The sequence below is a fragment of the Neovison vison genome, chromosome 1 (genome assembly GCF_020171115.1).
Source record: "Neovison vison isolate M4711 chromosome 1, ASM_NN_V1, whole genome shotgun sequence".
Lineage (NCBI taxonomy): Eukaryota > Metazoa > Chordata > Mammalia > Carnivora > Mustelidae > Neogale > Neogale vison.
In genome coordinates this window covers 103,180,912-103,208,123 of record NC_058091.1, presented here as the reverse complement: position 1 = coordinate 103,208,123, position 27,212 = coordinate 103,180,912, and the positions used below count along the sequence as shown (strand labels likewise).

Sequence of the window (27,212 nt, the reverse complement as noted above, 5' to 3'; positions counted from 1 at the left end):
GTTATACTTATTGTTGTTAGCTCTCATCACAATACCTGGTAAAGTGTTTACAAACTGGAATATATAAACTATGAAGGGTGACAATATTCAACTGAAAAAAACAAAGAAAAAGAAGAAAAGGTAAATACTCTGAAAAATATAATAGAACTCTAGAAGACTAAAAATTTATAATCAGAGCATACAATAATTCATCAAATAAATAATAGTTATGCAGCTATTCTACCTTTTAAGGTTTTGTTTATCTATCTGACAGAGAGAGAGAGAGAAAAAGAGAAAAAGCACAAGTGCACAAAAGCAGGGGGAACAGCAGGCAGAGGGAGATGAACCAGCAGGCTTCACTGAGCAGAGAGCTGACATGGGGATCAATCCCATAACCCCAGGATCAGGACCTGAGCAAAAGGCAGCTGCCCAACCAACTGAGCCATCCAAGCGCCCCTTAACCTTTTTTTTTTTTTAAGATTTTTTTTAAGATTTATTTATTTATTTGATAGAGAGAGATCACAAGTAGGCAGAGAGGCAGGCAGAGAGAGAGGGGGAAGCAGGCTCCCTGCTGAGCAGAGAGCCCAATGTGGGGCTCGATCCTAGGACCCTGAGATCATGACCTGAGCTGAAGGCAGAGGCTTAAACCACTGAGCCACCCAGGCACCCCAACCTTTCTTTTTTTTTTTTTTAAGATTTTATTTATTTGACAGAGAGAGAGAGCACAAGCAGACAGAACTCGCGAGAGAGAAGTAGGCTCCCACTGAGCAGGGAGCCCAATGCAGGGCTTGATCCCAGGGATCATGACCCAAGCCAAAGGCAGTCACTTAACCAACTGAGCCACCCAGATGCCCACGTCCCTTAACCTTTTAAAAAAATTAGAACCCATCCAAGTCAGTATTCTAGACAGAGACTGCAAAGAATAGGGTGATGGGGTAGGGGGACAAAGCTTGCTGCATCTCCAACATAACAGCAGTAGATGCAGGCTCTTGGGTTCCAGACCTAGCCATGAGGCAGTTTCTAATTAAGTTATTTAGATCATCCATTCTGGCAGCTCAGGTCATGGTCTCAGGGTCCTGGGATCGAGCCCCACATCCGGCTCTCTGCTCAGCTGGGAGCCCGCTTCCCTCTCTCTCTCCATCTACCTCTCTGCCTACTGTGATCTCTCTCTCTGTGTCAGATAGATAGATAAATAAATAAATAAATAAATAAATAAAATCTTTTTTAAAAAAAGTCCTTGATAGGTAAAAGCCCCAGAAGCCTGGCAGAAGCCAACAGAGTCTCTCTCAGCCCGCTTCCCTCTCTTTCTCCATCTACCTCTCTGCCTACTTGTGATCTCTCTCTCTGTGTCAGATAAATAAATAAATAAATAAATAAATAAAATCTTTTTTTTTTTTAAAGTCCTTGACAGGTAAAAGCCCCAGAAGCCTGGCAGAAGCCAACAGAGTCTCTCTCAGAGGAGAGCACACTCATTCTGGGAACCCCCTAAAAGAAACTCTATGAGGGCAATAATCGGTTGAAGATAACCAGGCACACAAAGAAACAAAATAGCAGGAGTGAAAAACAAGCACAAAGAACAGCAAGAACAGACCACATAAATTTTAAATCTTAGAATTATCAGACACAGATTAAAAAGCAATCTACATTTATGAAAACAGCTTTTAAACTGACTGCAAAAAAAAAAAAAAACATTTAACAGATTTTTTCTTTAAAGATTTATTTGAGACAGAGAAAGAGCAAGCACACAGGGATTAGAGGAGGAGAGGGAGAGAAAGAGTGAATCTCAAACAAACTCCCTACTCAGTGGAAATCCCAGCATAGGGCTCAATCTCATGACCCAGAGTTCATGACCTGAGCCAAAACCAAGAACCAGACACTTAACCAACTGCACCACCCAGGTGCCCCTAACATGGCAGATCTTTAAAGGAACCAAAGAGAACTTCTAGAATTACAATAACTAAAATTTAAAACCTAATGGCAGCAGGACTGACAAAATGGAATTGAGAAATAAAATGGGAAATGGTTCAAGAGAAATAATCTATAATTCAAAAGATAAATAAAAAAGAAAATGCAGATATTAGAATGAGATGTGAATGACTAAGATGATCTAAATACATTTGATTAGAATCCCAGGCAAAGAAGAATTGGGACAAGAGCACCAATCCACAGATTCAAGAAACCTAGTGAAACTTGAGAAAATAAAAAGAATCCCACTATTCAACAAACAGAACATTTAAATCAAGCAGAAGTGAATCAAAATATCTTAAAGGGAGACCACAAGCAAGATGGCTACCTTTTGTGTTTGGGGTTTTGGGGTTTTTTTTGGTTTTGTTTTTGTTTTTTTAACTTTAAAGATCAGATTTTCTTTTTTTTAGAAAACAAACAAAAAACCCCACAACTCAAAGAACAGGATTTTACATCTCAAGACAACTCCCAGGTAGTTAAGACTACAGTTTACAAATCATTTTCATATAAGATATTTTGTACAAATTTTACATATATTAAGAAGTAGGAAATAATCCCCATTTCTGTTTTAACAGGAGAGGGGGTGGAGACAGGAGAGGGGAGTGGGAAAAAACAGCTTTTTTGGACACAACTATTTGGAAGGAGTATACCTGAAGAAGGCAAACCCTACCTTTTCATCCTCTACAGAGAAGCGTTTTTTTTTTTTTTTTTTTTTTTAAACTTTCAGCCTTGGGTATCTCTCTGAAAGTCACTTCCTGGCTACTGGCCAATCCAAACCAATTATTTAAAGTTACTTCACATGCTCTTTTATGTCTACTGGGTAAGTCACTCAGTATGCCCACTGTTGCAGCACTCATAAACCAACATGTCTGCAGGCCCAAGCAGGGTCTAACCTAGGACTGATGGGAGAAGGGTTTGTAACCAAGAGACTAAGGTGTCATTTCTCTGCAGGTACCAATGACACCCATAAGAATACAGTCTACTAGGCTAACAGTACAAAAGTGCACATAAAAACACACAAGTTTTGCTAATGTGCTTCAAGAGAAACAAGGACCTTGTTAAACAGTTCTCTCCATTATCATTTGTTCTCTCTCAAGGGACGTTAAAACAAACCAACCACCCAACCCACAAATTGGTGGAGGCCATATTATAAATCCAAACACTGGTGTGGGATTTCAGTGGAGAGAAGGAAACGTGTAAAAATAAAAACAAAAGCCCCAAAACATGGCTGTAAGAACAGCTCACAATTTACCTGTCCCTATTTATCAACCCTCTCTCACTACCTAAGACCATTAATTCCAGAGTTTTCTGACATATAAAAGTATAAAAGGGGTCAAAGAAGTAGAATAGGAATGGACCAAAGGAGTAAGAGTCAAAAGACATACGAAAAGGCCAAGATCTCCTAGAGAAAAGCAGTGATTTCTCATTTACTTCTGCCCCCTGGGGCTGATAAACAATGCCTAGATCAGGTATGTGATTTAAATAGAAACTGCTTTTTGGGGAGGTAATAGCAAGGAGAAGCATGAGGAACATAAGACCAGGAAAAGAGTCTAAATAAAGCTTCAAGATCTCAACAATTCAAAATTTCAGAACTTTCAGAAGGGATACTGTTTAACAAAGGACAAAACCCTTTCTTCTGAAATAGACTCAGGAATTTCCACGACACCTAAGGGCTTCCTGCTCCAGTGTTCACCATTGGTCATACCATTTCCCCCTACCACTCATGCAAAATAATGTCACCTCCCCACAGCTTCTTTTCAAACCACGATTCTCCCACTTATTTTGGTCACCAAACACTCTTGTTCAATAGACGCACTCCCCACTACCCCCTAAGGGGTAAAAATTAAGGAATCCCCCAGGCTGTTCCCAGGAACTCCTAATTAAATAAAAGGAGGGGCAGGCAGCCTCCTGGAGATTTAAAAAAAAAAAACAACAACAACAAAAAAAAAAAAAAAAAACGACTTCAGAAACTAAACCTACCTTTCCAAGGATGGAAAATGTACTTTCCAAGGATGGAAAATGTATTCAGATGTTTAAAAATTCACATATGCCACAATAGGACAAAAAAAAAATTAAAAGGTAGAAATCTTACACTCTTCCTTAAAGCCTGCCCTACTGCCCAACCAGATTCCAGACACTGCATCACCGTCATGCCATTTTACTAAATGGAGCCCCCCCACCCACACTAATCACACCTGCAACTGCATGTCATAAAATTGCACAACTTCCATGAAAAGCTATACATCTCTTTCTCTCAGGCTACACTGGCAATTTTCCAGTTAGTTCAATATTTTAAAGGCTGAGTAGTATGCAAAACAATTTCATTCCATTTCCCAAGGGTGTTTTGTTGTTGTTGTTGTTGTTGTTATTGCTGTTGTTTTCCAAAGAAAGGTGGGTTTTATTGTCTTGTCTGGATAGAGGTTTGATTTGCTCTTGAATACTCCAGGGTGAAGAGACTTGGAGAAAGCACAAGATGCAGAGGTCTATTTGGTATAATCTTCCTCGTTCTCATCTTCACCCCCAGTGGAGACAGCAGCATACTTCCTTACAGAACTGAACTTGAGGGGGTATAGCTCAGTGGTAGAGCATTTGACTGCAGAACTGAACTTGGAAGATGGATTTTCTTCAGGTTTCTTTGTTTGGCTCAGGTGATCTTTTTTGATCCTTTTCTGCCAACTTTCCTATCTGATGCCTTCCAGTGGTCTTTGTTCCCTCCACCTCCTGGACAGCAGCTGGAGCTCCCACTTTGGCCCTTTAGGACACTTACCCCATCTACTTTATTTTCATCTTTCCTTGCTGTTCCTTCCTTAAATGGTTGAGCCAGAACCACTTCCCCCCACCACCACTTGTGGGGATTGGTGCTGTGTGTCTGAGCTCTGAGACAGAGCAGGAGGATTAGGCCTTCCAAACACCCAAGCACTGTCCTTCAGTAGAGTGGCTTAGGAGGCTGTTGAGGTTTGGGAGGCTTAGAAGTTGGAGAGGGACACTCTTCTTCTTATTGAGTGTTTCATTTTCTAGAGACTTCTTCTCTCTCCCCTGCATTTCTGCCAGCTGTGGCTGAGGTCCCAGTCTGTAATGGCTCACTTCCTGTCCAGGATTATTCTGTTCCTGAATTTCTTCACTTTGCCAGCTTGGGTGTCTACCCCGAGGCCATTGTTCCTGTTCTGGCTCATCCAGAAGGCCCTTCACTTTCTTCCACTCCTCCTGTAGTCACTCTTCTACTTCTCAATCTTTAGCAGCTGTGTTGACAGCGTTTCCCCCTCCAAAGGCAGAGGTTGCTCGGGTAGACTGGTGCTAGATAGGAATCATCTTCCTTAGGAGTACTCCAAGACTTTAGATTCAGTTTGCCTTTTTTTAGAGGGAGGGGAAAGTGGAGGAGGACCTCTATCGTTATGCCTGTAGTTATCCTTAGAGTAATCCTCTCTGGAGCTCCATGAGCAATCATCTCATCTGTCATACCCATCTTCATAGCTGTCCCCACGTCCTCTGTAGTTGTCATCCATACGGTACCCCACTACCAAATGGTCTTCTGTCAACCGTCTATCCTGGAATCATAGTCTCTGTCATAACCTCTGCTCCTTCAGTCCTCATAGAGATCCCAGCCCCCAAACAGATCCATGGTATCTCAGTGTGGGATATCACGACAGGAGGGTGACTATCTTCTACTCAGAGGAGCTACAGCTAGACAATTAGCTGACTTCTCAACAGCAAAAATGGAAGCCAGAAAACAGAAGAATTATATATATTAAATATGTGAGGGGCGCCTGGGTGGCTCAGTGGGTTAAAGCCTCTGCCTTCGGCTCAGGTCATGATCCCAGGGTCCTGGGATCGAGCCCTGAATCAGACTCTCTGCTCAGCGGGGAGCCTGCTTCCTCCCCCGACCCGGCCTGCCTCTCTGTCTACTTGTGATTTCTCTGCCCAATAAATAAATAAATATTTTTTTTTAAATGTGAAAAGAAAGTACCTACCTTAAAATCTTTAAAGAAAAAAGAAAAGGCTGTCTGGTTAAGTCAGTAGAGCAAGCAACTCTTTATCTCAGAGTTATAAGCTGGAGCCCCACACTGGGTGTAAAGATTACTTAAAAATAAAATCTTGAAAGAAAGAACCTGACAACCTAAAATTCTACATCCAGCAAAAATACCTTTCAGTAAAGAATGCAATCTCCTTTCTTGCTTTTTGGTTTGTGTGACAATGCTTAAAATGTAAAAGAAGTATAGAAATAAAAACCTTAAAGAACTGTACTTCACCTCAAACTAATGCAACATAAGAGCTGGACATTTATGGAAAGATGAACATTTAATGATGTTCTGTACGTCTCCCTGATACACACAAAAAATTTTTATTAATTATTTATATAATTGTGTCATGATTACCCAACAGATAAGAAGACCCAAGGGTCAGGTACCATTTATCTGCTTCGTTGGATATCCTTCCTACACATACTCATAATCACTCTATGCCCAATTTTGGAAATATTTACTGACTGCTGAGACAGTCAACATTTCAAGACAGAACTCCTATGATCATATTTCATTTTGCCCAAAAATATTTGGAATTTTATTTCCATGGTTTAACATAAAATCAGATTAACAATTCTTCTGATTTTACATTATCAAACTTTATAAAAATTAAATATTTTGGAGCAAAACTGCAATGAACAGTAAGTACACTTTGAGCTTTCAAACTACCACAACGTGAAGTTTTTTCCCCACTCCCCAGTTTCCCTATGATCTAAGTTAATCAAGTCTTCGAAATTTGCAACTGTTTCTTTAATTCCAAACTATTTATTTCAAGCACCCAGTTAATTGGCAGAATGCCTATTTCTTCACACAGCTTTCTATTACTGAGCTTCAAATTTTCTTCTTTATGACATCTCCCTTATGTTATCTTCTGCAATAACCTTTTGGTGCACAATTAAAGGCCTCCCAAACTCAATCTTTGTTGAGGCTCCAACTGGCAAATGTCTTCCAAAAAAACAAAAGAAAGTAATTTTCCTTTCCCATTTTTACAATGTAGCCCAGTAGAAAACTGCTCAACTTAACTTGGCTCTAAGTTTTTAAACTATGCAGCACTTTGGGCATTTTAAAGATGAAATGGAAGAGAGTAAGCCAAACTCTAATTCATGAAAGATATGATGACAAATGAAGCTTTCCAAATTAAGCAGCTAATAGCAGATTACAAAAATATGGCTTACTTAGCTGGGGAAGAAAGTCTGAAGCTTTCTCAAGAGTCAGTATGGACTCGGGGTATGTGGCTGCCTCAGTCAGAAGAGCATTCGACTCTTGATCTTGGGGTTGTGAGTTCAAGCCCCATGTTGGGTGTAGAGACTATTTAAATAAATAAATAAACTTTAAAAAAAAAGTCAGTATGGACCAATAATGCAGTTATGTTTATCCAAGCAAATGGAGAATGAAATGAGCAGAAAAAAATAAAGTCAGAAAAAGAAAGTGATTTGTTACCATTTTCTCTTATAGGCCATAGGAAATCAAGTCTTATCATTAATTTTACATTTCCATCATACTATTTGAAATTCAAACAATGAGAATACTAGCTATTATTTGTGCCTTGGATAAAGAGAAAGGAGGTATTTATTTCAGGAGATGTTTAAATACACAGGTTTGCAACTGAAAATATTAGAAAGCAATTTTATGGCCTTAACAAAGGTTTCCTATCTGTTGACCCAGTTCAACATTTTCAGTTCCTCAGAAAATTATTCAAACTTTTGATGGTATAGTTGGCACAATACCCCACCCACCAGAATAGATCTGCTACCTCCTTTCTGCCTTATCTTTTAAGACTCAGTTCAAATACTGTCAGCTCAATGATGCCTTTCTAAATTAATCCAGTCTGTAGCAATATCCTGTTTATTTTTTCATAACTCTTAGAGACTATATCAAACATTCTGGCATGTGATTATTTTGCCTTGTTCTCTGTTTCATGAAAAGTCTCTTTATACTTTCTCAAACAAAAAACGTTACAAATCCTCCATAATGCAGAACATAATGCTGGATAAACATAAAGCATTATCAAACATTAAGTGTAAAGTACTATGAAGCACACCAATAGCTCCAGATATTCTGTGTCATGTGTACTTGGGAGCAGAATTCTGGTAGTTAGGGACTGAGCTTAAAGATACATCTGCACAGCAAGCACACTTTCTATAAACCATGTGTTAATCTGGGTACCTCAGTAGGGAAGAGGCTGGTAGATTCAAGTCCCTCCAAGCCACTTCCTGACAATGACAGGGATTTAGTAAGTGTTCCCAACATCTTATACATTTCCCCTCCATTAAGGCAGAAAGAGCCTACTTAGCCATTTGTCTTACTTCAAAGTCCATCAAGAGCTCCCTTCCCTTGCCTATACTCCTTTCTCAATTTACAGTTCTATCTCAAATTCCATTCCTAAAACAGTCAAGCGTTTCAGCTGCACTTAAAATACGGATTCAAATACCAGAAGAAGCCATGATACCACCTAGAAGGGCTGGTGTTATTCAGGGACATCCAGTTCTGAGGGGAACACCAGATGTGAAGGGTAGCAGTGTTAGCTGCACTACTCAGAGGCCCCTTTGTACATCATCAAGTCACAGCCCTCCTCCTATTCCTCTCCAGCAGAAACAGGAAAAAAAGAGCTCATTTCTGCCTTGAAGAACAGATAATCATGTGAACCTCACCATAACAGCCCTCAATCTTATAATATTGTAATTATGTATTTTATCCATATTGTAGTGTAACAGCTTCTTCCAAAGCTAAACTCCTACCCCACCTAAATGTAGCCATTTTCATTCCATGTGCTCAAAATTGCAAAAAGAGAAAACACTGAATTCATCCATTCTAGAGCCATTATGTTGTTCTCTGTAATGATCCTGACATTGATCTCTTAAAATACCGCTTGGTTCCTTATCTATATCTTCCTTGCTACTGTTAACTTTAAGTTACCAAAAAAGAAAAAAAGGCAAAATTATTACTTCTATTTTATAGAAATAAATAAAAGCAGCCTTGGGAAACGTATATGAGAATCATCTTGTTCACTTTGTTTCTTGCCTCCAGTAAGACCGTTACAACCCAAAAGTGATACAGCTTAAGGAATCCAGAAAGCTAAGCAGCAAATTCAAACGGCTCCTCAAACGGCCGTGTATGTACTACATTTATCCTTGACTCGCCCATTCCTTAAGCAAAGGGTTATAATAGCAGTAATGTGTCTGCCAACACAAAAAGGTTTTATTAGGGCTCAACTGCCCTGCTTCCCTGGACTTATGAAATAAGTTTTTTAATCCATTTTCAGTTTTTCAATAAGAAATCATTTCCACAGATTCTCCATATGAATTAAAATTTCTCCCTTAACTACCATAATCCAAACTCCACATACTGAGAGCCAGAATAAACCATTAAATGCTGAAAATTAAAAAGAAAATAGAAATCTGCAAATGTTTCAAAACAGCACACAAAAAACAAAAATCAAGAAGCCTGCATGGTACGGTGTCAATAGTAACTCATGACTGCTTTTACTCACTTATTTATAACCCTTTCTAATTAAGAAAGTGCTTTAAATCCCCCATAGCACCTACACAGGGCCCTAATCATATCTCTTAGTTCACCATCTCTTGGCTGAATTGAATATAGGAAGCAAAAAGGATTCCGCAATCTATGCTACTAATTGAAGTCATTAATTTGGACTACTGTAAATTTTGTCAAATTCGTGAGAGGTAACACTGTATAAAAACATTAACTACCAGGGCGCCTGGGTGGCTCAGTGGGTTAAAGCCTCTGCCTTCGGCTCAGGTCATGATCTCAGGGTCCTGGGATCGAGCCCCACATTGGGCTCTCTGCTCAGCAAGGAGCCTGCATCCCCCCCGCCCCCCGCCTGCCTCTCTGCCTACTTGTGATCTGTCAAATAAATAAATTTTTAAAAAAATTAACTACCTTATACCTTCTTACCTCTCTTTCCCAGGTCCTGAAACATAAAAAAGTATCTCTGAAAATAAAGAAGACCTCAAAGGATTCTGAGACTCCTGGCAAGTTTCAGAAATGCAGCAAGCCTCTCTTCAAAGTTAAAAAGCCATAAACTTCTCAGCTAACTCTATTGAAGCAGCTTCACCAAAGTTCTGAAAAGTGGAAAGCATTTATCAAGAATGTTTCCATTTCTCTCTCTTCTGAGTAATCTGAGCTCCCTCAGAGTTACCTTCTCTAGTTATCTAATTATCTGAATTTCATTTTCCATATTACCATGTTTCATAGTCCTTCCAAATCATGGCATAGCTGTTCAAAGTATTTAGGGTACACTGTTTTGGCTTCTGTTCAAATTTAAGAAGTCAGAAGCTCCAGCTTAGCTACCATTTCCAGTTATGTATCACTGCATAATAAATTACCCCTAAAACTTAGCAGCTTAAAGCAACAACCATTTTCTTTTCTCCGATTTTGTTGGTCAGAAATTCAGAAAGCATACAGCCAGCAATTCATCTGTTCCATGTGGCAGCAAATGACATCCCTTGAGGTCTTGAGCTGATGAACAGACTGAAGAGTCCAAGATGGCCCCACTCACATGCCTGAGACCTTGGTAGAGATGGCTAAATGGCCAGGCTCCACTGGGAATGTCCAGGAGTGCTGAGACACGGCCTCTCCAGTATGACAGTTGCTAGTGTATGCCAGCCTTCAGAACAGACCTCTCTAGCAAGTACATTTCAGCAAGTCTAGTCAGATCTTACATGACATCTCAGGACTCCCAAAGAAAGTATGTCAGACAGAGGAAGTAGAAGCTGCCAGTTTCTTAAGGTCTGCACCCAGAAACAGGTACAGTGTCACTTCCATCAAATTCTATTGGTCTAAGTAGTTACAAAACTCACAGCATTCTATTACCCTTTATCCATTACACAATAAATTGTTTTAATCTTCTGGGAATTAGAAAACAAGTGAATTCAAAGGAACCTTCTTTTCTACCCTTTGAATCCAGATATAAAAAATACGTATGATCAGGGACTGTCCAGTTGTCAGTCTAGTAACTATCTCTACACACCCCTAAAACCACTCATACTACATAAAAAGAATCAGACCAAAATCTGCACTTTTTCATTTTAATAAAACTCCAGTATTCCAAATTCTATTTTTTTTCCCTAAAGATTTTATTTATTTATTTGTCAGAGAAAGAGTAGAAGCACGGAGAGCTACAGGCAGAACAGGCAGTGCAGGCAGAGGGAGAAACAGGCTCCCCACTGAACAAGGAGTGCAATGTGGGACTTGATCCCAGGACCCTGGGATCATGACCTGAGCCAAACGCAGACGCTTACCCAACGAGCCATCTAGGCATCCCACCAGTATTCCAAATTCTATTGGCTTATCTATTAGCTTACCCAAATATCTATTAGCTTACCTATTAGCTAAATTATATTAGCTAACCACAACTGAGGTTCTTCTATTTTTTATTATACATGTATGTATAACAATAAGTTTTTTCCTTCCAAGATTTTATTTAAATTCACATTAACATATAGTGAAATATTAGTTTCAGGAGTAGAATTTAGTGATTCATCACTTACATACAACACCCAGTGCTCATCACAAGTGCCCTCCTTAATTCCCAACAGTTCATTTTTGCCCTTGCTTCCCTTGCCTTTGGTGATGTTTCTATGAAGAAGTCGCCATGGATGCCTATGTTCTCCTCTAGGATTTTGATGGATTCCTGTCTCACATTTAAGTCTTTCACCCATTTTGAATTTATTTTTGTGTATGGTTTAAGAAAGTGGTCCAGTTCTATTCTTCTGCATGTGGCTTCCAACTTCCCCAGCACCATTTGTGGAAGAAACTGTCTTTTTTCTATTGGATATTCTTTCCTGTTTTGCCGAAAATTGGTTGACCATACAATTGAGGGTCCATTTCCGGGTCCTCTATTCTGTTCCATTGCTCTGTGTCTGTTTTTGTGCTAGTACCATACTATCTTGATGATTACAGCACTGGAATACAGTTTGAAGTTTGGAATTACAGTACCTCCAGCTTTGGTTTTCCTTTTCAACCTTCCTTTGACTATTCAGGATCTTTTCTGGTTCCAAACAAATTTTAGGATTGTTTGTTCTAGCTCTGTAGAAAATGCTCGTGGTATTTTGATAAAGATTGCATTGGATGTAAAGATTGCTTTGGGTAGTACAGACATTTTACCAGTATTTGTTTCTCCAATCCATGAGCATGGAACACTTTCCCATTTCTTTGTGTCTTCCTCAATTTCTTTCCTAAGTGTTCTATAGTTTTCAGATTACCAATCTTTTACCTCTTTGGTCAGACTTATTCCTAGGTATTTTATGGATTTTGGTGCATGTAGCAATCATTTTCAAATGACTGAAAGGGATATTAGGGGTAAGAACCCAATGTTCTCTATGTACACCATCTTTTGCAAATCTCACAAAGAAGCCAGAACGTAACAAACAAAAATAATAATAGTTAAAATTTATTATGTGCTTACTTACTATCTGCTAGGCAGTGTTTTAAGTACTTAACATGTATTAGCGTTATTGAAGCCATCTAACCTTATGAGATAGTATTATTATGTTTTCTGTTTTTCAGAAGAGAAAACCAAATTGCATGGAAAAGAAAAAAAAAAAAACCACTACTAAGTGAGAGCACCAGTATTCAACCCCAGGTAGTATGGCACCAACCAGTGCATTCTACCCCTAGGGCCGTATGACATATAGATTATCCCCACTTAGACATCATGCTACCTCATCCTACCAAACTTTGACCTGGATATACAGGTCAAAGCAGGATTGTATGTATGCACCTCAGATCCTCTATCCTAATACCCTGCCTGCAATGAAAAACCCCAAACATTTCCTGTTACTGGGCCTTTTGTATCTGACTCAAATTAGGAATAGTGTCTGCCTTGGTTTCTCCACTCTTAACCCTAAGTCTGCCACAGACACTTGAATGAACTGTAAATGGTTTTATATCTTTGCACACACTGAGAAAAAGACAAACCAGCAAGAATAAAAGGCTGGGTGCATGGATCCAAATTGTTCCTCAGTTAGTGAACTAAGATGCTCCCCCCACCGCTTCCTGGAGTTAACACCGACCCATGCCTACCAACAGTTTGCTGCCACATCTCTCAGATTTGTAAGAGGAAGTTTTGGTCACCTCTGAGGAACCTAGTATACCTATCTACAATACACCTGAATATGTCTATGCATGGTTTAAACGTATATGCATGGCATTGTCTTGGCTCCCTTGCACTGTCCTTTTCCTTCCTAGAAGGCAAAAAGGGCCAGGAAAAATATCAGAGACCCAAAGGACCAACAAAGGTAAGACCAGACAATCTAATGAGCTCAGTAAAAAAGGCAAAGTTCAACTCTTAAACTTAGAAAATACTGAAATGCCTAATGACACTGTATACACCAAGTCTCTGATGCACAGCATTTGTGAATTATCCAGCCTTGCATTACACTGAAAGTAAACAGATAACTATTGGTATTTGTTATTCCTTAAATTTATGTCTTAATTAGTTTGACAAGTTGATTTTAAATAATGAAAGCCATCTCTGAAAGGTCCATTTAGACTTGTGTAGATAATCAGCATCTGCCTCTAATCAAACTGAGATGATTAGCAAATTAAACCCTTTAATTAGCATTTTGCATAATTTAGCCAAATTATGCTTCTTAGGTCTAAGAAGGTGAAACAGGGTGAATTTATCAGTAGATATTCCTTTAAATCTTTATTAATTATCAAATTTTACCACATATACAGTAAAAATAAAGACATACAAATTAAATTCAGCCTAGTTGGCTAAAACCTAACACTTCACACAACATTTAAGCTAATTATGTCATTTGGGGCAAATTAACACAATACTCAGAAGAGAAGAAAAATATTTCATTTCAATTTTCTCCATCAACTACCTCAGAGGTCAACTTACCAAACTATATTCAAACAGCATTTTTTAAGAAGGAAGGAAAAAGCAAGCATCTCTCTGCTGCCATTCAGTAGTGCAGAAGCCAAGGTTAATTTCACTACTCATTCAATCATACAGTTCTCAAGAAAAGCACTCACAAAAAGGTAAGTAACCTGTCAATTTTCTTTGTTAGACAAAAAGAGACCACAGGACAATATAGTAGCAAAGATGCCATCACAAAAAACCAAGATAAGCCATTAATTTTAGCTACAAGCAATACATTCTCTGACACACAGAGTGATGCTTTTTTTTTTTTTTTTTCAAGTATCTCCACTCTCAACTGACCAAAACATCCCATTAGCCATCAACGGTACCAATTTCCAGGGTTTGATAAACAAGTCAGGTAATAAATAGCAAGAGCTTAAGAAACAGTGGAGGAAGTGTGTATCTTTTCTAACATACATCAAACCCCAGCTTCTGATGAAGACACGGTCTTGGAAATAGCCCTTCTGTTCTAGAATTAATCCTCTTACCAAAAAGAGGCAGTGAAATTTCAAAGTAGACTTTTCTCATGACTAAAGATAACAACCTACTAAAAACTTCAAATAAATTATCTTTCTCCTGCTATGAATACTACCCAAACTGTAGCTCTTCGTGTGTGTGTCTGTCTGTCTGTGTGTGTGTGTATGTGTGTGTGTGTGTGCATGTGGGTGTGTGCCTGTGTGTCAAAGGGAGTGATAAATATAAAGAAAAATAATCATGTCAAGCTTATATTAAAAAAGGGTCACTCAAATAAATTGTAATTCATTTTAAAGAATATACAACACACCAAATGAAAACTGACACAGAATAAACAAGAAGCTATCCTTTCCAAATCCAAATTGCAATCTATTTGTATGCAGGTCCTACTGCATCCCTGAACAACCTGTATTTGGAGAGCCCAAACAATAGCTCTGATGTACACTAATCAACCAAACAGTACCAAAATTGTTTCTTTAAGGACTTACTCGAGTGGCAATATTTTTAATATAATTTAGTGTTTTGCATCTACAGGCACTCCGAAAATATTAGTCGGTTCACTGACTGGAAAAATCAAGCCTACATTCCAAAGACTGTTCTTTTGGTATTTCATAGCAGGTCTCAGGGAAGGCATCCACAGTCTAATTTTGCTCTGAAGTGACATGATATATATCCAGCCAAAAATACTTACTTCTCTTAACCCTTGAAGTATCAATAGGGCAACTAAAATAAAATGTAAAAAAGTTAAAACTCTAGGAACATAAATGCTCAACCTTTAGTCTTATTCATTTGCTATTTAACAAACCCCACTAGCCACTTACTATTAAAGCAGAAGGAAGAGACACATAAACACCTGCAAAGCATGAACTTCAATTCATTTCACTACTTTTTTCCCTTCTAAACAGACTGATGTAAGTTTAAGTACAGTGCTTTGGCTCCCCCAAATGACACTTCTAGAGCATAATAACCTGTCACAGAGAAAGGAAACAGAAGCTAAATAAATACAGCTGGGTTCCTTGTATCCCATCTTCATTGGAAGAAACTTGTCCCTAGATTCAGTTTTAGTATCATCCCTCATCTACTCCACTTTTAGCAAATAACATAAATATTACATATTCAACCAAGAGTTTATCTCCAAGTCCCAAAAGGTGAAGAATTATATAACTAAGAAACAGGAGAAAGGTGAAGGTAAAAGTATTGTACCAAAGTTTGCATCACTTTGGTGCAAAAAAAAAAAAAAAGGGAACACATTTCTATTAAAAATGCCTTAAAGTAATTAACCACAAAGACTAGTTCCAAGATTATAACTAACCAGACCTTCAAACACCAAAAAGTTCTATTTCGAGAAATAAAAAAAGTCACTGCCAATAAAAAAAAATCACTGTTTAATTTTAAACATTCAGGGCGCCTGGGTGGCTCAGGGGGTTAAAGCCTCTGTATTCAGCTCAGGTCATGATCTCAGGGTCCTGGGATCGAGTCCCGCATCGGGCTCTCTGGCTCAGCAGGGAGCCTGCTTCCTCTCTCTCTCTCTCTCTCTCTCTCTCTGCCTGCCTCTCTGTCTACTTGTGATCTCTGTCTGTCAAATAAATAAATAAAATCTTTAAAAAAAAATTTATAATTTTAAACATTCAATATAACTTTCAGAGTGGAGTCCACTGTTTTCATATGCATAACCAAAGTGCTTACTAAATAATAAAATGGCTAGCCATTAGTGTTCACAATGTGCCAAGCACTGTGCAATTTAGATAGATAATTTCTTTTAGTTTCACAACAATTCTATGAGGAATATACTATGATATTCTCTACTTCACTTCTCTTACCTTACTCATGAAGAAAATAAGGCACTGAAAAGTTAGTAACTTACCCAGAGTCATAAAAAAATCCATTATGAGATTAATTTTTCCACACACTTTCCCTTAGCAATCTTCTTTTCCACAGATTCAAATACTACTGTTACATACATATTTTGAATATGTACTTTGAACCATGATCTCTTGAACGCAGCCTAGTATGTTGAACTGTCCACAGCCTATCCCCACCAGCCCACCAGCACTCATAAGCAGTATGCTCACAACCAAATATATCACCCTATCCACAAAACATACTCCTATTTCTATATTCCCTACCATTACTAAGACACTATTCTTTATCTACCAAACAGCCTGGAGTCCTATCCATTTCACACTCCATTATGTCATCCAACCTTCAGGCTCTGTCCATGTCTATCATATTAGCCCACTTCTTTCCACTGTCACAGCCACGACTGTAATTCAGACCCTCATTCAGTCCTTCATTTGGTCAAATCTTCCTTGGTGTTAACACAGAAATTGGCAATAACTCAACAGAACTCTGCTGTGAGTCTCAACATTCTATTACTTGTCAATCTTTTTTTCTTTTAACTTTCAATTTTTTTTAGCTTTCATTTTAAAATAATTATGGACTCACAAGTTGCAAAAAACAGTACAGAGAGTTTCCTTGTACCCGTCAGGGTCCCTCAATGGTTATATGTTACATAGCTAGAGTACAAAACCTAAACCAGGACAAATGATGCTGGTACAGTGCATGTGTACAGTTCCATGCCATTTCACCACATCTGTAGATATGTGAAACAACCACAATTGAGAGGAATTATTTTTACTCTGAGGGTCTTAGTGTTAATTAATCTCATCAAGGCTTTAACAGACTCATTCTCATTGTCAGCTAGCAGGGAGGACCACCAGAAGATACACAAAGTGGTGTCCAATATTACCTGACAATCTTAAATCTCAACTTGGGTCTCAACTCTAGACTTCCTTATTCACTCAGCCACTGTGCTTCTCTTTTACCATACTAAATTAAAACATGTCAGTCCCCTCCTCAAAAAGTCAGCAATTACCTCTTGCCCTTATCCTATCTCACTAACCTCCCCTCCCTCTCTTCCCCATAATTTTTTTTTTAAGATTTTACTCATTTATTTGATACAGAGAGTGAGAGAGCACGAGCAGAGGGAACAGCAAGTGGAGAGAGAGGGAGAAACAGGTTCCACGCTGAGAAGAGAGCCCGATGCAGGGTTCGATCCCCAGACCCTGGGATCATGACCTGAGCGGAAGGCAGACACTTTATCAACTGAGCCACCCAGCGCCCCTTCCCCATAATTTAACTACAAGCTTCTTTCTCATAAAAATGTATAACCAAAACCAGGTTAATGTGGGGGAATATGTGAATGTACTTCCTTGAAATTCATAAAGCCACTAAAATAATGCCAAATGAACAGAGTATATGATATCTAGAAGATCTCACAGGAGTAGGGGTTAGGAAAAATAGAATGACAAAACTATGAGTGTTCAAGCTGGAAAGAAGAAAGAGTACCATACCACATGAAGGAAGAGCAGGCTGCTGTTTCTAGGGGGGGAAAAAAGGCAGGTTCCAAGGCCCTCTATTACCAACCAGTCAGAACAGAGTTCCAACAGTTGGTAAGCCCCCACAGAGATGCAAAAGAAAGAGATCACCTTAATCCACCCATTCTATCCCTTAGGTTTATCTTCAGAACCTATAAGCCGACAAGGCAATAAATTTTATAGGTCCCTAGGTCCAAAGGCAAAGTTCTCTCAACAGTTTGGTGCTTGGAATTCCTCTATTGTTTATATACATCATCATCCCCATGTATTAAAATATAAATAAATAAATTTAAAAATTAGAATTCTTCTTATGATTAATATTCCTCAAGTCTTACTATCTTAAGTTACTATAAATACATAATTTCTAGGAATTATTTCTATACATAAGTGATCCAAAGACCAGAAACCTCACTATATGAACAGCACAATCTCAGGAAAAAAAGCACCTTCACTATATGTTTTATGATGATATCTCCAAAGGAAATAGAAAGAACTGAATGTCCTACCCCAGGCCCACCAAATGATCTATGAGCAGACAGCCAGTCTTAACTCTCCCAATCTGAGAAGTTTGCTTGCCCTCTTACACTAGGATACTAGGAAACTCTACATCCACAATAATGAAGAGTTTTGAACTCTGTTTATAAAGCAGACTAAAAAGAAGTATTATTTTGATGCCACTTTTGACTGTCTCCGTGTGTTATACTCACAGTTGTTGTGCATACTGGAACTACACAATACAGAGGGTTTAAGAAGATTATTTTTTACAAATAATAGGAAGACATCCAGATATAACCTTAGTAATGGAAATAGTAAGTCTGGGATGACAGTTACTTTAGTGTTAGTAAAGAGTTAGTAAACAGTCTGTTTTTTAAAAAGGGGTAGTTCGGGATGCCTGGGTGGCTCAGTCAGTTAAGCCGCTGCCTTCAGCTCAGGCCATAATCCCAGGATTCTGGGATCGAGTCCCGGATCCGGCTCCTTGCTCCACAGGGAGCCTGCTTCTCTCTCCGCCTCTGCCTGCCACTCTTCCTGTTTGCACGTGCTCTCTCCTTCTCTCTCTCTCACAAATAAATAAATAAATAAAATCTTTTTTTAAAAGGGGGGAGGGGTGATTCCATAACTAAAATATAAAAGAAACAGAAAAGCAATCTAAAACAAAATAATACTAACAAACATAAAGAATCACATATAGTGTATTAAATGTCATAATCAAGGGGCACCTAGGTGGCTCAGTCAGTTAAGCGTCTAACTCTTGGTTTCGGTTCAGGTCATGATCTCAGGGTCATGAGACTGAGCCCTGCATCCACTTATGTGCTTAGTGCACAGTCTGCTGGAAATTATCTCTTCCTCTCTCAGTGCTCCTGCCGCCATTCCCATGAACGCACTCTCTCAAATAAATCTTTTTTTAAAAATGTCATAATCAAGTGGTTAAATACTGTACCACTCCTAGAAACTTTGTGAATGAAATATCCACCAATGTAGACTGGTATAGTGTGTGTGTTGGTGCCTCAAATGCCCCATCAGTGAAGTGCTTTTCCAAAAAGGTGAACTTACAGAAACATATAGAACAAAACAAAGTATAATTATCCATCAGTTCACACAGTAGTTTCATTCCAGGAACTATCAGGGTACACAAAAAACGTGGGGGAAAAAACATTTTATGTATATTTATAAAACAGTGTTTGGGTCTAGATTCAGGTCATTAAAACAGGTTTGTGGTATTTTTTTACCCCACATAAATTTTTAAAAGAAAAAAGAAAAATCAAAAAGGACATGAAAAATTCATTGTTGTACAGAACTATCCAGTGCATTGCAGACACTCCAGCATCCCCATTTCCTGTCTATTAAATGCTTGTAAAACACATCAGTCATTGTTACAACCATCAGCAATACACCACAAAGATGTCCAAAGTATAGGAAGTAGTCCCTGAAGTCCAGAACCCCTAAATGAACCAAGGAGTTATCCTAAAAGGCCCAGTCTGAAACAACCTCTCTCCAAAGAAGGTGTTCCTCCTTTCTCCTAAGCCAAAAACAAAACCAAATCAAGGCTGTAATTTCCTTTTTATCATACTGTTAAATTATTCCTATCTCAAGCATAAAGTCTACTTTGGAATTTTAGTTTCCACTGACATTTGAGTATCACATGAGTCTATTGTTGAACATGAACTAAAACATACAATGTGACTAAAAAAATATTAAAAAAAAAAAAAGTACCAGAGAAAAGCAACATAGGGTATAGAAAAGCCAGGGTTGAGATAATAAGCCCTTCAACAATGGAGCTGTGTAAATGTAGTGTTTTCCTTAGAGGTAGCACACATATTATATTGGGAAAACTACTTATGGCATATTTAATATATTGTGTTTCCATTTCTGCCAGGAACTGTCAGCTAAAATAAAACATCCTCATAAAATTACAGTTAATGCTTTAATTTCCTACATTAATGTAAATCTCTAATCTCACACCTGTGTTTGCATATCCCTTTTGATGGGCACTGTCACCTTAAATGTCAGCATCCATTCCACATCATTTCAGTGTAGTTAAGGACTAGCTGGGAGGAAATGTGCTCATATATTTAGTAACATGCTTTGCAATAAACACATTTCAAAAATCTACAGATTGGATTTTTTAGTTCCAGTTCCATCACTTAACTCTGGAGAGGTTACTTCACCTCTCTAACCTTTCCTCGTGGAGCTGCTATCTGGATTAATTTAGATAATCCATTTAAAGCATTTAGCTTAGTGCCCGGCATTCAGCAAACACATAACAAAAGTTAGCTATTTAGTGACAAACTTCTCCTCTGTTTCCTCAGATCACTGTGGACACCCAAAGCTTAAGAAGCCCACTGCTCGTTTAGGTATCAACAAGTATTACTTCCTCGGGGAACAAGGACCCCATGCAAGCCCCAAAACAGTCCTCTAGATTTTCTAACACTTATACAGAGGTGACAGTCTCTGTATCAACTAAAAAAAAAAACTGGAAAATATTTGCCTACTAGGCTCCAATATGGACAACAGAAGGCTTCTCTTGCCCAAAAGCGTCAAGCGACACTGAAACTGGGAGAGCACACTTCAAGCAGAGCTGAACAGGAGAAAAAGCCAGACAGCTGACGGGTATCAATAGCTGGAGTATGGCACCAAGAATCTGAAAGCCAAGAAGGTTAGCAATCAGTGGAACTAGGGAGTAAAGAGCATAAAGAGAGCGTAAGAATTTTAACTACTTCATCTCTGTCTTCCAAGGGGTAGGAGGGGCAGGACGGTTATACTGATGGGGCCTGGGCTAACTGCAACTATTTCCTCCTGCCTTTGTAACTCAGCCTTAGCCGCTCAATGACTAGAACACATAATGGTTTTTTCCTGCAACTCCATCAGGCTTCCACATCCCTGGTTCTTATTCTCATCCCAAAGACCTAGGATAAGGCACTCTGATCTAGGCTCTGAATTAGCCCATGACAGGACTAGTTCAACTAAAAAGGATTAAATTTTCAGGGAGGAGGGGGCAGCAGGAGACAAGAAAAAGGATGGTTATAGGTTGAAAAAATAAAGTATACATTTGAAAAGTCAGTATATGCTCTTTTTTTGGAAGACCTTCAGAAAACATCAGTAACACTTCACAATGTAATGTTTAACGAAAAGAATATCAGAATACTAAAGATATATTTGGTAAATTAATTTCATTCTTTTAGGATCTAAATAGTAACATATATATAATATTATTAGGTGAGAAACTTCAGCTAAGTTACAGTCATACTTTGTCAAGGGCAAAGTCAGAGACATGAAATCATCATCAATAAGAATACAAAGAATTCTATATTCAAAAGCTATACGAAAACTTTAAAAAAGAAAAATGACTCTTGTAAGCTATTTGAAAATTTTTGCATATGTTAATTTTAGCCTTCAAGGGTAATTCAGCTTGAAGTTTCACATTTAGTCATAGCATCTCTAGGTTTAAACTACCTTATAATGAGCAAAATCTAATTTTGTAGCTTGATAAGGAAAATCCAAATTCTGTGAACTTCTAAAATATTGCCACTAAAGACCATCTGCTATGGCATATTTTTACAATTATATGCATAATTGGTGAGTCCTCAATTAAGTAAAAGAATTCAATGAACCTTTCCTCACTCTCCAAATATAATACTAGAGCTGCACAAAAATATATACGAAACAATATAAAGTTAGCTTCCATAATTATTTGATGTCAAAAACAACGTGAAGATAAGTGTATTGTTTATGGAGTGTGCTTACAGAAAGGAAGCCCTATTAATGCTTTCACTTACATCATTTGAAAAGAAGTTAAAAGTATGCATTGTAACAGAAACACATAAAGAGCTCTGTGTAAATCATAAATTTTCCTATAAAGAATAGAGAACAAATTGAACTCTGCTAACCAGCATAATACCTCAAATTCAGTTCAAAAGCAAAAGCTCATTTCATATACAACATATATATATGCGTGTGTGTGTGTGTATATATATATATACACACATATATATATACTTATTACCTAATATTTAACCCTGAGAAAAAGTAAGTAGTCCATGTTACTGTGCTCATCTTAAAGATTACTTTGTTTATGAAAGATAAATAGAGGTAAATCCTTCGAACTGACTACTATTTTCTCTGGAAATTGACTTGTTTACTCAACATTCAGCACCATGCTTGAATCCATCAGGCAATTCAACTCAAAACTGCCCACTTCCAATTCTTGGAATATAAAATTATCTACAGGGTGCCTTCGTGGCTCAGTCAGTCGAGCACCTGACTCTTGGTTTCGACTTAGGTCATGATCTGACAGGTCGTGAGACTGAGCCCTACATCAGGCTCCATGCTCAGTGGGGAGTCTGCTTGGAGATTCTTTCCCTTTGTCCCTCCCCCTGTGCTCTTTCTCTCAAATAAATAAATCATAAAAAATAAACAAATAAATAAAAGGGTTTACTTCGCCACTCTGAAAATAAACTTGAACCTTCATCTGATCATTAATCCTTTCTCCTTCAGTTCCTTTAAGTCAAAATTCCAATAAGAGTTAATGGTATGAGCTTACCATCCCACTTCACTCTTCTCCAAGCCCCTTTCCACTCCTGTCATAGTCAATGGCTTGTCAGATGCCCTATGAAAAGCTTCCATGCTCATCAAACACATGTTCCCCAGTGTGTTCCACTATATGTCCATTCTGACATCTGCAGGTCTTGTCTCAGCTGTAACATTAGACTCCCCATTGGCTGAAATTTATTCTGCATCAAAGGGAAAATTGAGGGGCACCTGGGTGGCTCAGTGGGTTTAAGCCTCTGCCTTCGGCTCAGGTCATGATCCCAGGGTCCTGGGATCGAGCCCCACATCAGGCTCTCTGCTCAGCAGGAAGCCCGTTTCCTCCTCTCTAGGTCTGCCTGCTTCTCTGCCTACTTGTGATCTCTGTCTGTCAAATAAATAAATAAAATCTTTTAAAAAAAAATAATTTTTTTAAAAGGGAAAATTGAAGGTACACATTTCTAGATTTTGCAAGCACATTAAAACTGCTTTGCAACTTATTAATAGGCTTATAATAATTTACAATAATATCCCAGAGGATAGCTACAAAATGAGTCATATATATCAAATGAATGGCATTTTCCTATTTTATGTAATAGAGTTGACCACAATAATGAATGCACAGTCCAAAAGAGCTACAACAACCCAAACTAGATCAACTAGCTATGAAAACAATATAATAAAGGCCAAAATGATCAGAAAACCATGACTACCTCAAGGCCAACTTGCAAATAACTAAGAAATAATAATGCACAAGTGAACCCCCAAAACCATTTTAAACTTCAACATATAAAACTATTAAATCAATGCAAAATCAATGTTCCAATGTTAACTAGAGAAAAGTACCCAGAAGTTCCTAATAAATTCACATAATTGACATTTCCAATAACAAATGACAAATTAAACATTAACTCATGATCACCAAAAAGGAGTAAGCCAAAAATAACATGAAATTATTTCTAAGATAGGAGAATAAGATTTCAAACTTCAAGGGATAAGAAACAAATTTTAAATATCAGATTCAGGATAAGGAAAATTATTTTAAAATAGGTAAAAATAAGCAATCTGAAGTTTTACAAGTACTTATTTTCAGTGAGCCAGGTAATAAGGTTACCAACCACAATGCCTTCACTCAAAAACCCTCCCTTCCTGAACATATTTGACAACTGAACAACACTATTTCTATTTAATATGCAGTGGATTTCGCATTTGTGATACACAGAATACACTGGATATCTTTTAAGATACTTACCTTCACTGTCCCTGGCACTCTGGGCTATTTGGATGAAAAGCATCCTGCCATTAAATCCATTGGTATTTCAAATCAGGTAAAAAATATTTTTTGACTGTCCTAATTAGATTTTTTAAAACATCAAGGTAAATTATAAACAGTTATCAGACTGTGAACTGCAAGAGCACAGAGAACCTTTGTCTGCGAGGATGACACATGTCAAAGTCTGACCTTTGCCTAACTGGTAAACTGAAAAATCGTTAATAGTATATTTGACCTTACTCATTCACCTTTAATGTGACACAAGGTTAAGTCAATCAATTCAGCAATGAGATCCAAAATACTCCCCAAAGACAGCATTTCTAATCCTTCCTAGAAATTTCAGATTTAAAATACAAATTATTTACACATAAAGCCAAGAATGAAAAATAACAGTTTTTCCTTTCTGAATAATTCACATTAAAGTTTTATGTTATATATCTTAAAGATTCAGGAGCTCCTATCCACTAAAAACCCAAACACAGACTACAAAAACCAAATTTTCAAAACACAGCCAGAACAAGAAACACAATGGAAGAATCCCAGTCTGATAACTGGCCTCATTCACCTCCTTCAAAATTCTATTCAATAAAACTACATCAACTATGGCAAACAACAAAAAAATTTAAGAAAAAAACCTTGCAAAGAAATTATTTTTCTGTACATATTTCTTCATCAAGTAAACACAATGCAATTTAGTTGTAACACTGCATCTCCTTCTAACATAAAAATACATTTATTTTACAGAAAGAGATTGACATAAAAGCTGGGTGCCTGGGTGGCTCAGTTGGTAGAGCGTGTGACTTGATTTCAGGGTTGTAAGTTCAAGTCCCACACTAGGTGTGCAGATTACTTAAAAATAACGTCCATTCTGACATCTGCAGGTCTTATCTCAGCTGTAAATAGTAAAAAAAAAAAAAGTCATTGCAGCTTTAATGAATCTGAAAGATAAATGTATACAAACATAGAGTCCAGGTAGACTCTAGGATGTGTGTGCCAGCAACCCAGCTTCTGTAACATGTAAGCCAAGATGGCCTTGTGTCTCTCTACTCCCCACTATTTCCCTCTGCCTTAACTTACGCAGAAGGGTCTATTACTCATCAGAGACAAGCTTTTACTATAAATACTAATAACTTTACCCTAGCTCTTGCTTTCCCGAGTCTAAAAGCATCACTGACATCTGTTTGAACACAACAGTTTCAAATGCAAACCAAATATTCCAATCAAAGTGAAGAAGAAAAATATGCATATTCCCATTAATTAAATTGTAAAAGTTGGGAAATGGGAAGAAAGAGCCACAGGGAGCTACAGTCAAGCTAATCAAAAACACCTGAATTCAAGTGCCTCGTTTACTAGTATCAGTTGCCATGAGCATACCAGAAAAAGGAAAAAGGTTTCTGCCAGTAAAGTGGTACAATCTATCATAGAAATGGGTTTTCTGCCACGCCCCTGCAATGCTCTCTTTTCTTTCCTCCATGAATCAGATCAGCTACAAATACTTGATCAAGTTTTATATTCCACACTGTTTATTTCAAAAACAAAAAAATTTTTTTATACTCTGTATACCTCCAACCAAAGTTCTGATCAACCCCCTAGGAGGACTACTTGCATCCTATCCCCCAACTACAAATCACTGAACTAAAAAAACAAAAAGTCACACAAGAAGCCAAAAGTTACTATTCCTTTTAGAAACTGCATAGGATCCCCAGTGACATGCAAATGCAGGCATTAATCTTCCCTACATTCAATTTTCCAATCTTATCCGTATTTCTACATCTTACTTTAATACATGTTTATTTTAATGCACGTCAAGGGGCGCCTGGGTGGCTCAGTGGGTTAAGCCTCTGCCTTCAGCTCAGGTCATGATCCCGGGGTCCTGGGATGGAGCCCCGCATCGGGCTCTCTGCTCAGCAGGAAGCCTGCTTCCCTTCCTCTCTCTCTGCCTGCCTCTGGGCCTACTTGTGATCTGTCTCTACCAAATAAATAAATAAAATCTAAAACAAACAAACAAAACAAAACAATATACCTCAAATGACCTGCAGAATGAAACAGACTATAAATACAGTAATTATAGCAGACTGGATGTAACCAGAATAGTATTAATAGCCAATCATGACTGCCAAGACACTTGTTAAAAGTATGCCTGTATGTGCCATAAATCCCACTCTCCTATAATAATAAGACCCAAAATAGATTTTAAGTTCGTTTCTAATCCCAGTTAGCTAACAAATAGTGTTATATTAATTTCAGGGGTATAACATAGTGATACAACACTTCCATACATCCCCTGGTGCTCATAACCTCAAGTGCATTCCTAATACCCATCACCTATTCAATCTACCCCCCACCCACCCACCTCCCCTTTGGTAACCATCAGTTTGTTCTCTATGGTTAAGCCTCTCTTTTTTCTTTCCCTTTACTCATGTTGTGTTTCTTAAATTATACACGAGTGAAATCATATGGTATTTGTCTTTCTCTGACTTATTTCACTTAGCGTAATACTCTCTAGTTCCATCCAAGTCATTACAAATGTCAAGGTTTCATTCTCCTTGTTGGCTAAACAATATTCCATTTGCATATATATACCATATCTTCTTTACTCATTCATCTATTGATGGACACCTGGATTGCTTCCATAGTTTGGCTATTGTAAATAATGTTGCAACAAACAAAGGAGTACATTTATCCTTTTGAATTAGTGTTTTTGTATTCTTTGGGTTAATACCTTGTAGTGTGACTGCTGGATCACATAGGCTTGTTCTATGAACTTTTTGAGGTACCTCCATACTGTTTTCCTGAGTGGCTGCGCAAGTCTGCATTCCCACCAACAGTGCAAGAAGGTTCCCCTTTGTCCACAGCCACAACCTCACCAACACTTGCTGTTTCTCGTGTTTTTTATTTTAGCCATTCTGACAGGTATGAGGTGACATCTCATTATAGTTTTGACCTGCATTCCCCTGATGGTAAGTGATGAAGAACATTTTTTCATGTGTTTGTTGGCCATCTGTACGTGTTTTTTTTTTTAAGAGAAATGTCTGTTCATTCTTCTGCCCATTTTTAATTAGATTATCAGGGGGGTGCTGTTCAGTTTTGTTTTGTTCTGTTTTTAAAGATTTTATTTCAGAGAGAGAGAGATCACAAGAAGGCAGAGAGGCAGCAGGAGGAAGCAGGCTCCCTGCTGAGCAGAGAGCCCGATGTAGGGCGCAATCCCAGGA

General features: G+C 38.0%; 1 protein-coding gene and 1 pseudogene across 3 annotated transcripts in view; both read right to left on the bottom strand.

The window, feature by feature from the left end:
• PRIM2 (DNA primase subunit 2) overlaps nucleotides 1-27,212 on the bottom strand; it is a 381,685-nt gene that overhangs the window by 276,159 nt on the left and 78,314 nt on the right. The window contains exon 7 of one of the 3 annotated variants that reach the window (XM_044253598.1): nucleotides 22,693-22,897. The exons of the other annotated variants lie outside the window; for them this stretch is intronic. Within the exon in view, the coding sequence (XP_044109533.1) occupies nucleotides 22,832-22,897 (66 nt within the window). The 3' untranslated portion in view covers nucleotides 22,693-22,831. Of the gene's footprint in view, nucleotides 1-22,692; nucleotides 22,898-27,212 lie in introns of those variants that run through there. 3 annotated transcript variants of the gene reach the window in all.
• LOC122917650 lies at nucleotides 4,428-5,563 on the bottom strand (annotated as a pseudogene).